This window comes from Eucalyptus grandis, chromosome 7 (genome assembly GCF_016545825.1).
Source record: "Eucalyptus grandis isolate ANBG69807.140 chromosome 7, ASM1654582v1, whole genome shotgun sequence".
Classification (NCBI taxonomy): Eukaryota; Viridiplantae; Streptophyta; class Magnoliopsida; order Myrtales; family Myrtaceae; genus Eucalyptus; species Eucalyptus grandis.
Genome location: NC_052618.1, coordinates 47872806 through 47885345, shown reverse-complemented (window position 1 = coordinate 47885345; position 12540 = coordinate 47872806). Strand labels below are relative to the sequence as shown.

General features: G+C 37.9%; 3 protein-coding genes across 4 annotated transcripts; 2 read left to right on the top strand and 1 right to left on the bottom strand.

The window, feature by feature from the left end:
* Positions 1-590: 590 nt before the first annotated feature.
* On the bottom strand, positions 591-5112 carry LOC104453889 (geranylgeranyl transferase type-2 subunit beta 1). 2 transcript variants are annotated; one of them, XM_010068532.3, is made up of 10 exons: positions 4626-5112; positions 3909-3962; positions 3614-3764; positions 3250-3366; positions 2872-2938; positions 2625-2773; positions 1680-1813; positions 1502-1600; positions 1318-1393; positions 591-1001 (listed from the first exon to the last, which is right to left on the bottom strand). In XM_010068532.3, the coding sequence occupies exons 2-10, from the start codon at positions 3960-3962 to the stop codon at positions 898-900; spliced, it is 951 nt and encodes a 316-aa protein (XP_010066834.1). In that variant the 5' UTR covers positions 4626-5112; the 3' UTR covers positions 591-897. The 2 variants fall into 2 exon arrangements, with proteins under 2 accessions (XP_010066834.1, XP_010066835.1); XM_010068533.3 differs by lacking the exons at positions 3909-3962; positions 4626-5112 and having other exon boundaries at positions 3250-3380; positions 3614-3763.
* A 2289-nt stretch (positions 5113-7401) lies between these two features.
* Positions 7402-10132, top strand: LOC104455735 (disease resistance protein RUN1-like). Its single transcript, XM_039316279.1, has 2 exons — positions 7402-8282; positions 8905-10132. The coding sequence occupies exons 1-2, from the start codon at positions 8059-8061 to the stop codon at positions 10022-10024; spliced, it is 1344 nt and encodes a 447-aa protein (XP_039172213.1). The 5' UTR covers positions 7402-8058; the 3' UTR covers positions 10025-10132.
* A 1404-nt stretch (positions 10133-11536) lies between these two features.
* LOC104453886 (TMV resistance protein N-like) lies at positions 11537-12447 on the top strand. Its single transcript, XM_018877292.2, has 2 exons — positions 11537-12212; positions 12344-12447. Exons 1-2 carry the CDS (start codon positions 11686-11688, stop codon positions 12363-12365), a joined length of 549 nt encoding a protein of 182 aa, XP_018732837.2. The 5' UTR covers positions 11537-11685; the 3' UTR covers positions 12366-12447.
* Positions 12448-12540: the final 93 nt, after the last annotated feature.

Genomic DNA, 12540 nt, shown 5'->3' with positions numbered 1-12540 from the left:
CTAGGAGGTCAATTGAGACGAAGTCACCAACTTCAGTGACTTCTATGAGACAAACACCATTTTGGAGGTTACTTTGCAAAAATTGCCTTCAGGGGCTCTTTTGAAAGCTTTCCCTAGCTCTGTAAAAAAGAACACATTCGATCCTTGTGCTTTTCATGGTTGTGTGTTCCTTACCTAACAAGATAACACCTAAGCCCAAGTGTTTTCCAGTTTGGAACAAGAAAGAAAAATTGCACTCATCAGGACCAGATCTGGGAAACCAACTGATTTTCTACTTGAAATTGGCCTGAAATTGAACAGAACTAGACCAGCCTGGTTAGTCCTCGGTTCTACCCAAGACCGTTGCCCAACCACTCATACACCAAGCAACCATGTCCATGAACGATGCTGGCTAAGCAATTTTCATCAAGTTTCCAATCATCAAAGACTTAGATTATTGCCAAAGAAAAGCACAAGAACCAAATTTATAATAAAAAGAATCCTAGGGATCAAACTGAACTCCCCAACTATGCGTATCAGTTGTGGTTGCCACCATGCAAACCACAACTGATACGCATCCTGTCTTTTTGTGCTAAATTCTGCAAAGACGGTTTCAGCATACAAAATTTTATAGGAGATAGACTAAGGTACAAAAAGGCGAAACTATAGCTTGAGCCTCAAGAGAGATGAAGGTACATAAAGGCAAACTATAGCTTGAGAGAGACAGAGGCACAAAAAGGATTAAAAGAAGATTAGGTTCTCCCAGGGTAACAAATGGTTCACCAGAAAAGTTGTGTCGACCAACAACTATTTCAATTTTTGTGGAATTTGGTATACAGTGAAGTAGAAAGTTGGTTAATGATGCTAGTATGTTTACTCAGAAAGTCATGAGAATGTAATAAATTGTATGGTCTGTGGTCAGGTTGAACATCTGCCAAAGAAAATCCTATTAACAACATCGACCGGCAAGGCATAGGCTGGGTCTGTGGCTTTAAGTCCTGGATATTCAAGAAGGGAAAGACCTGAAATTACCACCAAGAAAGAAAAACCTTAAGAATTCAATGAGCACCGTATGTCACCAGTTACCATTTACATTCTTCACCAATAAAGACAACCTCATATCCTTCAGGGATGACTTTGAAATTAATTAAATATAATTCAGATAATATATTTTGTCCGGTAACAATTTAAAATCAATGGATGAACAGACATCCATTTCCGCTTTCAGCATGATATTACGAACTCCTATCCTGAATTCACTGCTAATTTAATTTGATAAAGCCAATTCAACATGGAGGAGAAGGCAAAGGAACACGGCAAAATCCAACTATTACTTACCAGCCACTCCAAAATATGTATGGAAAATGTCCACGGCATCATCTGGTCTATCAGAAATTCCACCATTTTCAGTGTCCTGAAAGAGAAGGTCATAAATGAACATTGTTTTCCCAAACTCAACATTCAGGTAGTAACTCAAATCCAAGAAGTTTTCAATTCAATCATAGAGGAGCAGTTAAAGAACCTGACAGTCTAAGATGAATTTGATAAGCTTTTCTTTGTCAATCCAGTGAACTCTGTCAATCATAATCAAGCTAGAAAGCACCCACCAGGAGTAGCAGACCTGAAACCATGCAACTAGTTCAGTACATAATTTGACAAAATGGTCCGCATATAATAGCTTAATCTCATTTGATACCCACGTCAGCAAGTTTTTCAGGGCGGCCATTTAAACCTCCAGATTTGACTTGTCGTTCGCATAACCACCAGCCAAGAAGGTCCTTGTCAATGTGATGTAGTGAACCCGTGATAGCCAGAGCACCCACACAACAAAATACTGCAGATGTAACCAAGTAAATCTCCACTGCAGATTGTACTCTAGTTCCTAAACTCAAATCATTAAAACAAAGAAGGAAGCCACTTCAATGTTGGGCTTTCTAAGGAAGGGAAGGATTGGGGTGGATTTGCCTTGAACTTGTGCTTCTACCTTTAGGGTCTTCAACCATTTTGTCATTTGGCATCAGGAAGTCAAAATCCAATTTTTGAAAGCTAGAAGTAGACATAGAAGCTCATTCCTCTAGTTTTCAGCTTGTAACATTGAGGACAATGAAAGTTGAATGTGATAAGAGAGTAGCCTACCAAGGCTAGGCTGATAACCAACATATTTATCTCCATTAAAACAATAAGTAACTATTTTCCTTTTAAATCCATTAAGACTTCTCTCTTCCCTTCATTTTTCATACTCCATACCCTCTCATCTTTCTCATATTTCAATCATCTCTCCCTAACAGTGAAGATGGATATACTTTGATGCAGAAAATCGGGAATAACCAAACTTTTGGAAAGGAAAAACCTACTGCATTTAATGGTGGAATAAAGTCCAAGCCAGCTCATTCGTTTTGAATAAAATCCTTGAAAAGATATCCAGCTTTGCAACCATTTTGCAGTGCATATTTAATTACCAAAGGCCCAGGTTTCCTTCTCACTCTAAAACAGTATGCAATATTGGTTAGATAGGACCTAGAATGGAATCCTTCACCAACACAATTAGGAGATGACCTTTTTATATAAGCAAAAACATAACTTAATAAGCACCAATCAGAAATTAGAAACCAACGGAAGAGCTTGGGCGTAAGGTTATGACATACTTTGGCCTGCATGAGACTCTGCACCAGGAGTGCAACCAAACCCGCCATCCAAAGTTTTGCAACTCACTATATATCTGACAGCCTTCTCCACATTTATTGAATCCAACCGTTTTAGTATCGCAAGACAACATATGGCACAATAAGAGAACCTTCAAAGGGAAAAAGGGGTGAAAGGGATGTCAATTATTTAAGAAACATCCTCAAGAAGAATATAAATTCTAATTGATCAAAGACAAGGACAAGACACCGAGTATCAACTTCTCCCCATATATCCCCAGAGAAAGATCCATCTTCATTCTGCAGTGCTCTGATGTCTGAATCATAGTTCAGGCATAACAATGTAGAGCATTTAATACCGCAGATTATCTAAAAATAGCAACTTGGATCTCCATAGAGAGAGCCCCCTCATCAATGTTTGACTAGCAATACACACACAATATAGTAACTGTAACCAAAATTTTATAACATATGAATAGTTAACATAATCTGACCTCTTACATGCAAAACAGAGCCTAAGATAAGTTTATTAATCTCATGCGAAAACTTAAAATTATAAAATAACACCAAGGAACTTGCATCTATGGGAAGATTTTGTCAGACTAGGACACTTCATTCCAAAGGATACAATCTGTCACCTTGTTGATGTCAAGAACATCTAACTTATCAAAAAGGGCCAAAACTTGCACGGCACTGAGCGTATACAGCAGATGCGGATCGTGTCCAATGTTTCCACCAAAGCCACCTGAAAAAGCAGCCCTAGGTGACATTCGCACTTTGCCCTTTAGAGTGAAGTTATCAAAAAATGAATAAAGCAACACTGATCACCCCTAAGATATGGTCATTATTGTAATAGAGAGGATTTATTAATTACAAGCTAAAATGTTTATCATTCTTTCAAAAAAGAATTATTTGATTGGAAAATGTGGAGCAGAGGTTCTGTTAACTCATGTTTTTCGTGGGTAATCAATAAAAGAAGCCAAGAGACCAACCAGACTCGTGCTGGCATTGCAGGATCCACGAAACAACTTCATCTGAATCCACTGTGTCAAGTTTTCCAAGAAGATCTAGAGTGGTCAATCCCCAATATGCTCCATTCAATCTCAAGTGCTCCATAACCACTGACTCAAAACTATCCTTTTTCTGAGTGCAAGATCAACCCAAAAACTCAAATCAGTAAACTCCATCATGCTGAATGGCAGGTCCAAATAAACCGCGTCATTCCTAAAAAACTGGCAGGAAGTGGACAAGAGAACAAGAAGAGAATTGTAAAAATTTCATTCCTACCTTTTCAACAGACAATATGTACTTGACATGTTTATCACCAGCCAGCTCCCCCATCTGTCAATAAGAGACAACATATCTATGAACGTGGAATCAAACCTTACACATGCCACATATGATCTCAGAAACTAAAGCACAAAATGTATACAATTACAAAACTTTGTGAGGTCATCAAGGATCGTAAGGATCCTATAAATTTAACAACAGATTATGTTCAGCTTTGTTGTGAACAATCGCATGCATATAAAAAATGAAAAGAGGGAACGAAGCTCATCTCCATTTCTAATAGGAGAAGATGGGTCCATGCTCAAATTACTCGCATTCCCAATATCTGACTCAAGCGTAAGATAATCTCCAGTTCAAAGAAAGCAGGCCATTTAGACCAACAAGCAAGTTCAACTGAAGCAATTCAACGGACACCCATCAGCAATTACGACTCGAAACCAACTACGACATAACATTTCTGAATCTCAACTTCACTTCTTATACTACTGTCTATCTTGATTACCGCAAGAGATCTCCCTTATTTTCTTGCCACGCGAGCTAGAAACCGCACAACTCCAGGTTAAAAACGATCTAATGAGCAAAACAGTCGCAACATCGACGAAAATCAATGCAAATTGACTTAAACGGAACAAAAAGAATCAAATTGAAGAACAGAAGCACCCGGCGCGAAGATTCAAGGCGGAAAAACACACAGAAGTTCCCAGAAGACCTTACCAGTCGATCGAAAAAGATGAAGTGGAGTGAAAATGAAGATGTGGGTTCGATTCAGAAACCCCGAAACGCCCTTCGCTCGACTGAAGATTTCGACTCTTCCGACTCCCCTGACCACTGGCTTCCTTTCGTGACGATCTTCCTGAGGAAAGAAGGTTTTCCTTTGGGCCCAACCTCCTTCTCCTTTCGGCCCGGCCCGGCCCGCGCCTTGGCCGCTCGACCCCCCTGCAGATCCCTCGCCGCCGCACCAGCCACTGCGCCTGCAGATCCCGCGCCGGCCACCGCGCCTCCACCCAACGCCGGCAGCTGAACCGCTGACCACCGCCGCTCCGCCAGCTGTCCGCGACCGCCCAGCGCCGACCCGCATCTGCTCCGCCTTCGCCCGCCGTCTCCCGGGCCGATGCGCGATGACCTGACCCCCGTTGCCGCCAAGAAACCCTAGGATTTCGGCTAAAAACCAGGTCAGCTGCGGGTCGCTAACCGGGTAGGGTTTTTAACTGTTAAATAGCACTCGCTCAATTTTATTGCAATTAGGGTTCACAGGGAAAGTCAAGAGTATGATATTGCTAGATAAATTTTCTTGATTGATGGAGCAATTTACTTAAGACTATACTCATGTTGCAAATGAAGAGGTTTTCTCTTACCCCATTTGAGCTCTGAGGAGAAATTTAGGGTTTTTCCCAATAGCATGTGTGTTATAAATTTCTTATTTTCTATTGAGAAAATAACATATGAATTTGGAGATAACGTATGTGATTGGCATTGTTTTGCTTTATTACACAAATATGAACATGCACATTTGTATGTTTGATGTGATCTTAATTATATTACTTGTTATGACATGGTGAATGTTTTTTTTTTTTTTTTTTTTTTAATGATATGGGCTCTAGCCATTGGTTGTTCTACTTTTCGTATTGATATTCTCATTGTTAGGGATGCCTCTCAGATTGATTTATAGTTTGACAATCTGATATAAAGACATGGCTAAAGGCTACCTGTTCTCTACTGTATGGGATGCCTCATAGTGATATAATTAAGGCATTTTACATGGTGGATTTCCCATTATATTAAAAGTATACAATAATGTTAATAGAATATGGGGTTCAAATGAGACAAAATCCACTATAGATTATGTGTTCAACTTCAAAGAGATACTGTAGTTTGGAAATCAACCAAACGAAATTGTGAGGGAAATGACAATCTTGCTAAACCAAAATTCGACTTGATTGAAGCAAATGATTTGATGACACAATTTTGTGGTCATTTTTCAGGCCAATATTATAGCCAATATGAAATAATGTGTAGTAGACTAATGGCACTCATGATAAAATTTATATTTCTTTATTTCTCTATTTCTCTAATATCCAGAAGAGGTTTAGAACATAAATCAGTTCGGTAACACAATTTTATTTTTCTAATTCTGGAACAGATTTCTATTTCAGAAATAGATTTAAAGAAGAAATTAAAAGTTAAAATTTTTAACTTCTCAAGAAATCAATTTCGATCCAAAATCAATTTATATTTTAGAAATTTTGTTATGCGCATCCTAAGGTGCTACTAGGCACGTATGTGCAAATATCCTTCTACACTTAAGAAGGAAGGAGAAGATAAGAAAATATTTATTTTGGTATTTTGAGAACTACTATAGTTCTTGAAGAAAGGGAATATTTTTCTCAAACTTATATAAAAAAATGAGGCTAAGTAGTTGAGAAACTCTTAGCAGATATTCCTTTGGGAATAAATTGGCACCTTATGTGTCTAAGTGTTGTGATTGCCAAGTGGCAATAACCATTGTAATGAAAAATTTTCAATTGTAAAATAGACACATCTGATTGAGGGATGATGTGGTAAAGTAACTGCTTAACGATGGAATTATGTCCATTGATTGTATGAAATCAGAAATAGATTTTGGCCAAACCTCCTACTATTCATCGAGGGGAATGGGTCTAACCAATTGAAGAAAATCAAGAGTGATAATAACTCAACATATGTGATTGACGATTCCATTAATTAGGTTTATATGAATAATAACAAGTTATTTGTTGATCTAGTGCACTATTAAAAATTATTGTCCATCCTAAAATGAGAATAGTGCAAAACTACAAAAAAAAATATGTTGGGCTAAGCTCTTAATGAAATTCCATAACCATTATTGATAGTGTATTAAGCTGCATAATACACTTGATGAAATTACCTATATAAGTGTGGAGTGGGGCCACTCCTATGAGAATTTTGGGCAAAAATCTCTAAAGCACTTATGAATAAACTAAGCACGAGCATAGCCTATTAGCGCAAAACTGCGTTGAACAACAAAGTTTGTGGGAGTGTAATGTGATTGATGAAAATTATAATTCACAAAAGAATTTTTTGGTTCATAGAAGTTTCAAATTTCACCAATAATTTTGTGAATTGTATTTCATTTTTTTTAGGGCTGGTTCATAGCCTAACAAGCACCAATTCCAATGTATTACACTTTAATAACCCAGCATCATTATTAATTTTCTATTTTCAAAATCTTTTGAAATATGTGGGGCATTGTTGGATATTTCAATAATATTTTGAAATATTTACAATATTAGCTTCAATAAAAGTTATGACTACATTAAAAACAATCATTATTTTTAACGGTTAAATAACGATTTCTTAACGGTCGTATAACGGTTTTTTAAATCGTTTTGTAACGTTTAATTTACTTCTCAAATAAATCCTCAATTATTTTACAACAGCTCTTTTAACGGCTCTATTTGTCTGAATATAAAAACAAAACCTCATAAGACAATCTTGAAAATATATACTGAATGAAAGAGAGAATATCCTTCCTTTAAAAATCTTTCCTTTCTTTTTCCTTGCTAGGTTATACACAAAAGTTGTTATGTTTCCTTTTAATATTCAATGCGGAGTATAGAAAAAGGTCTATTTTAACTTGGGAGAATAGCTGCTGAAGCTTTACACACCGTTTCGTATTTTGAGAGACGAAACTATCCTTAAAGATAGTACTTGCACGTCTCAAACATTTGTTTTTAATTTTCTGATCCTTTGCAATATATTAACAGTTATTATTATTTTATATATCCTATTTTTTTTTTTTTTAACAATTCCATAATGCTCTAGGTGCTTGGTAGGAAGAAGGGTGTTCAGTTGCTGACTTGGTTGTCATTTGTTCTCTTAATGTGTTGTAGCCATTTTTCACCGTGAATGACCCATTCAAGTGTTCTTGAGTTTTAGTGGCACTGATACTCGTAGTGGTTTCGCCGACAGCCTCTACCATTTCTTGGAGGGTGCTGGGATCCATGTTTTCATCGATGACAAGGAACTTCGACCGGGAGAAACAATTAGCGGCAGCCTTTTGCGAGCGATCAACAACTCTAAGCTTTACATACCAATCTTCTCCAAAAACTATGCTTCAAGTCACTGGTGCCTCCGTGAGCTTGCGAAGATGGTGGAGAACACCTCCAAATTTGAAGGAGATGGGAAGGTCATATTACCCATTTTCTACTATGTGAAACCTAACGACGTGAAGTTGAAAACCCCATTGTATAGTGAGGCCATATCGAAGTTGGAGCAAGAGAAGAAGTTCAGCTCTGAGGATATAACGAAGTGGCGGTGGGCTCTCACGGAAGTTGATAGCATTAAGGGATGGGAGCTGAAGAAATATTCGGGGTAATATTCCAACCATGATTGTGAAATTTATTTTGTAATATTGAACAACAATTCTTATAAAAATTCATTAACTATATTCCAACTCTAATTTCCCTTATTTTAAATAGAAAGTTTCAAATTCTTCTTTTACTTTTTTTTTTAATTCACGAGATTTCCAAATTTTTTCTGACCTAATAGGGTTATTATTATAATTCATTTTCACCTATTTTCCATCATATTAAAAATTTGGCTTTACTTCATCTTTTTTATACTAATTTGATCCATGTATGTATTAGGTTCCTACTTTATGCTAGAGAACTTGATTAAGGGACTGTTACCTTTACAAAGTTCTTTTCCACGTTGAAAGAAATAAGACGTTTATATTTTGATTCTTCTACCCTTTTTTGCCAAAAATTTTGATTCTTCTACTTGATTTAAAGATCAATTACTTCTCTTCCTCTATTCCTTTAACTTGTAATGGATGTGCAAGTTTATAATTCATGATGTTCCAAAAGTTCTGGGGTTAACGTTGAATATTTATATATCCCAACCTTGATTGCATTCTCAAGTTGCTTAGTAGATGGTTGGTCAATATGCAAATTTTTTACCTTTTCTCAATTGAAACTATTCAACTTTATGGCAGCCATGGGGATCTTATAAAGTCAGTTGTTGAAGAGGTTTTGATTAATCTCAAGACAAGACAAAGAGATGTGACTAGAGATTTAGTTGGAATGGAGGATCAGATAGCAGCCATAAGCAATTTATTAGACATAGACTCCGGTGGCATACGGTTTATTGGAATCTACGGAATGGGTGGTATCGGTAAAACAACACTTGCCAAAATTATCTTCAACCAACTATGTCCTCAATTTGGCAGAAACTGCAGCTTTCTTGATAACGTGAGGGAAAAGGCAAAAGCCAAAGGCTTAGTCACCCCGCAAAAGAAGTTATTGTCCGACATCTCTTATTCTAGAATGGTTCGTGAAATTGATAGCATTGATGATGGGATCAATATGATTAAAAAAATAATTTGCAACAAGAAGATGCTAATTGTATCGGATGATGTCGATGAGGGCAACCAAATCCAAAACCTAATTGGAGTGAATTCTTTGCATCCTGGTACTAGGATACTTGTTACAACTAGGGACAAGAGCATTTGGAATATCAGGGGATTTAATTATAGAATTGAGGATTATGAAATGGTTATGTTGAGTGATGAAGATGCACTTAAACTTTTTAGCAAGCATGCCTTCAATTGCAACTCTCCTCCAGCCAATTACAACACTCTTTCAAAAGACATTGTCTCTACCGCGAGGGGGCTACCTTTAGCTCTTCAAGCAATAGGTTCATCTCTTTTTGGTCAGGAAAACAAAAAAATATGGGAAGAGAGGCTAGAGAAGCTAAAGAAATCACCTCATGAGGATGTCTTGGGAAAGCTAAGGATTAGCTATGATGCCTTAGCGCTACATCAAAAAAAAAAAAAATTTCTCGATATTGCATGCTGTTTCATTGATAGAAAGAAGAAACATGGAATGTACTGGTGGAAAGATTGTGAGATTGGCCCAGAGGATGCCATTGATGTCCTTATTAAGAGGTGCATGATAAAGGTTGTCGATGATAGATTTTGGATGCATGATCAGTTTAGAGATCTTGGAAGGGTAATTGCCAAACAAGAGCATACCAGGTTGTTGTCTAGTTTGTTGGATGAAGAGAAAATCATTTGTGAATTAAAATCAATAGAGGTAAAGTATGATCAAATTTGAATAAGAAATTGCTCACCCTATTCTTAATTGAGGATTCGCATTTTTGAATTAAATTGCGCGATACTGACAAATTCCTGCTTTTTCTCCTCGATGTCATTGGCAGATCAAGGGAAGAATTCAAGCACTCGGTTTGATTTTGTCTAAACCTTCTATAACCATCACTTTGGAGCAAATTAAACGTTTCCCACATGTACGGTTTCTTAAGTTGGGTCGTACAAATTTCGGCTTCCAGGGCTGTCTTTGCCATTTGGGAAAGGCCGATATTCTTTGCCCTAAATATCCTCGATGTTTGGAGCCACCCAACAAGTGGCATCTAGAAAACTTGGTTGAGGTGCAGCTTTTTGGCCTCAAATTCACAGGGCAAAGGTTTTGGAGCTCTCCGGTCCATGGGCTAATCGAGGTATGCTGGTTTTCCTCTTAGTCTAATTTTCACTTTCAATGAAGGACAAAATTTGATGGATTTATAGTCTAATTTTCTCATTTAGTAAAAGGATTAGAGGACATATGACACAAGGCGGGAGCCTAAATCCATAATTACTTACTCTACAGACATCTAATGGTATGTCCTAATGTTTCATTGACTTTTGTAGGCGGCAAGGAAATTGAAGGTTCTCTCTCTTAGCTGCATTACGTGGGCCAATGAGTGTCGGATCAATCTGACAGGAACCTTTCCCGAGAACTCAGTTCTTGAGGAGTTGAGTATTTTTTAGTGCCAATTCTTTACGTATGCTGACAGCTCTATTGGGAAACTGAGGCACCTGACTCACTTGAGCATTGCGTTCTGCGACTACTTTATATCATTGCCTATACAAATTGGAGAGCTACAGATTCTTCAATACCTCTCTATTAGGAGCTGTGCTAGGTTCAGAGAACTCCCCGACTCAGTTTCGCAATTAGTGTCATTAACGAAGCTGGATGTATCATACACGGGAATTACAAGGTTACCGGACTCCATTGGTAGACTACCAAAACTATCATATGCCAATGTATCACACACACCAATTGCAAAACTGCCCAGTACAATGAACAAGTTTCTTCAGCTCGAAACACTAGACGCTCCAAATGCTTGTGATAAAATACAAGAGTTGCCGAAGCTCCCTGTAAGTTTGACCACTCTACGGCTAAGATCTACTTCGTTGATGACTGTTTCTAACTTCTCACACCTTACTAATCTAGTTGAACTGCTCCTATCTGATAACTCTGAAGAAGCTACGGCCAAATCAAATGTAATTCAAACTCGCAAGTTGAGGGGGATTAGGAGGTTATCCAGACTGAGAAAGCTGCACTTTTGCTTATCAAATGTCTGCGCACCAACTAGAGAGTTGGGTTCCCTTTCTCTGTTGAAAGAACTCACTCTGTATGGACCAGACTTGCAAACCCTCGAGCAACTCCCACAAAACTTGACCGTTTTAGAAGTCAAGCGCACTCGAGCGAAACAAGTACATCTCGACGGGCTTCCTTCTTTGGAAAAGGAGAATGCAAAGTCTGGTCCATCCGCGTTTTGGATGATTGACTGTAAACTAGAAACAGCACCTGCTACGAAGTTGCCTATCCGCGTTTTGGATGGCAAATGGGATCGGATTCAAATATGTGAAATGTCATATTGCGAACTCAGAGACGAGGTGAGAGGGTTGACGTTGTTAAGTGCGAAGTGAGCTCCTATGGCAAACTCAGAGACAGTGACGAGCACCAGCAACACGGTAGGAGGTGAATACCAGGTTTTCCTGAGTTTTAGAGGGCCTGATACTCGTCTTTTATTCACCAATTTCCTCCACGAAGCCTTGGTAGGTGCCGGGATTCGTGTTTTCATCGATGACGTAGGGCTTCAACCTGGTGAAAAAATTAGCAACCTTCTGCATGTGATTGACAATTGCAAGCTTTACATACCCATCTTCTCCAAAGATTATGCATCAAGTCACTGGTGCCTTGACGAGCTTGTGAAAATGGTGAAGAACACCTCTAAACATAAAGAAGATGGGAAAGAGAAGGTCATATTGCCCATCTTCTATGACGTGAAGCCCAAAGATGTGAAGCTGCAAACACCGTTATACAAGGATGTCATATCGAATTTGGAGCAAGAGATAGAGAATCAGGAGCAAAAGTTCAGCTCCGAGAATATAAAGACGTGGCGGGAGTCTCTCGTAGAAGTTGGTGGCATCAAGGGATGGGAGGTGGAGAAACATTCAAGGTAACAATCTAACCATGATTGTGAAAATTATTTTGTATAATCGGGCTGCCATTTTTTTTATTTAAGTAAATATTCCAGTACATTAATTCATTAGATGTTTATATTTTGATTCTTCTACCCTTTTCTGCCAGAAATTCTGATTCTTCTACCTGATATAAATATCAACATTTCTCTTCTATATTTTTGAACTTGATCGCATCCCCACCCGGTTGGTTAGTAGATGGTCATAACATCAACGGTTTACTGTTATGTAATTTGAAGGATTTATGCTGAAGGGATTTCGTTTTTTTATTTTTATTTTTAAATCTTGCAATGCACATGCTTTTTT

Coding starts and splice junctions, on each gene's coding strand:
- LOC104453889 (XM_010068532.3), bottom strand. CDS start 3,962: ATGGGGGAGCTGGCTGGTGATAAACATGTCAAGTACATATTGTCTGTT. Junction 2,774..2,871: donor TGGGGAGAAGTTGATACTCG/GTGTCTTGTCCT, acceptor TTCCCTTTGAAG/GTTCTCTTATTGTGCCATAT. Junction 1,002..1,317: donor TACATATTTTGGAGTGGCTG/GTAAGTAATAGT, acceptor TGGTAATTTCAG/GTCTTTCCCTTCTTGAATAT.
- LOC104453886 (XM_018877292.2), top strand. CDS start 11,686: ATGGCAAACTCAGAGACAGTGACGAGCACCAGCAACACGGTAGGAGGT. Junction 12,213..12,343: donor GAGGTGGAGAAACATTCAAG/GTAACAATCTAA, acceptor CTTTTCTGCCAG/AAATTCTGATTCTTCTACCT.
- LOC104455735 (XM_039316279.1), top strand. CDS start 8,059: ATGGTGGAGAACACCTCCAAATTTGAAGGAGATGGGAAGGTCATATTA. Junction 8,283..8,904: donor GAGCTGAAGAAATATTCGGG/GTAATATTCCAA, acceptor ACTTTATGGCAG/CCATGGGGATCTTATAAAGT.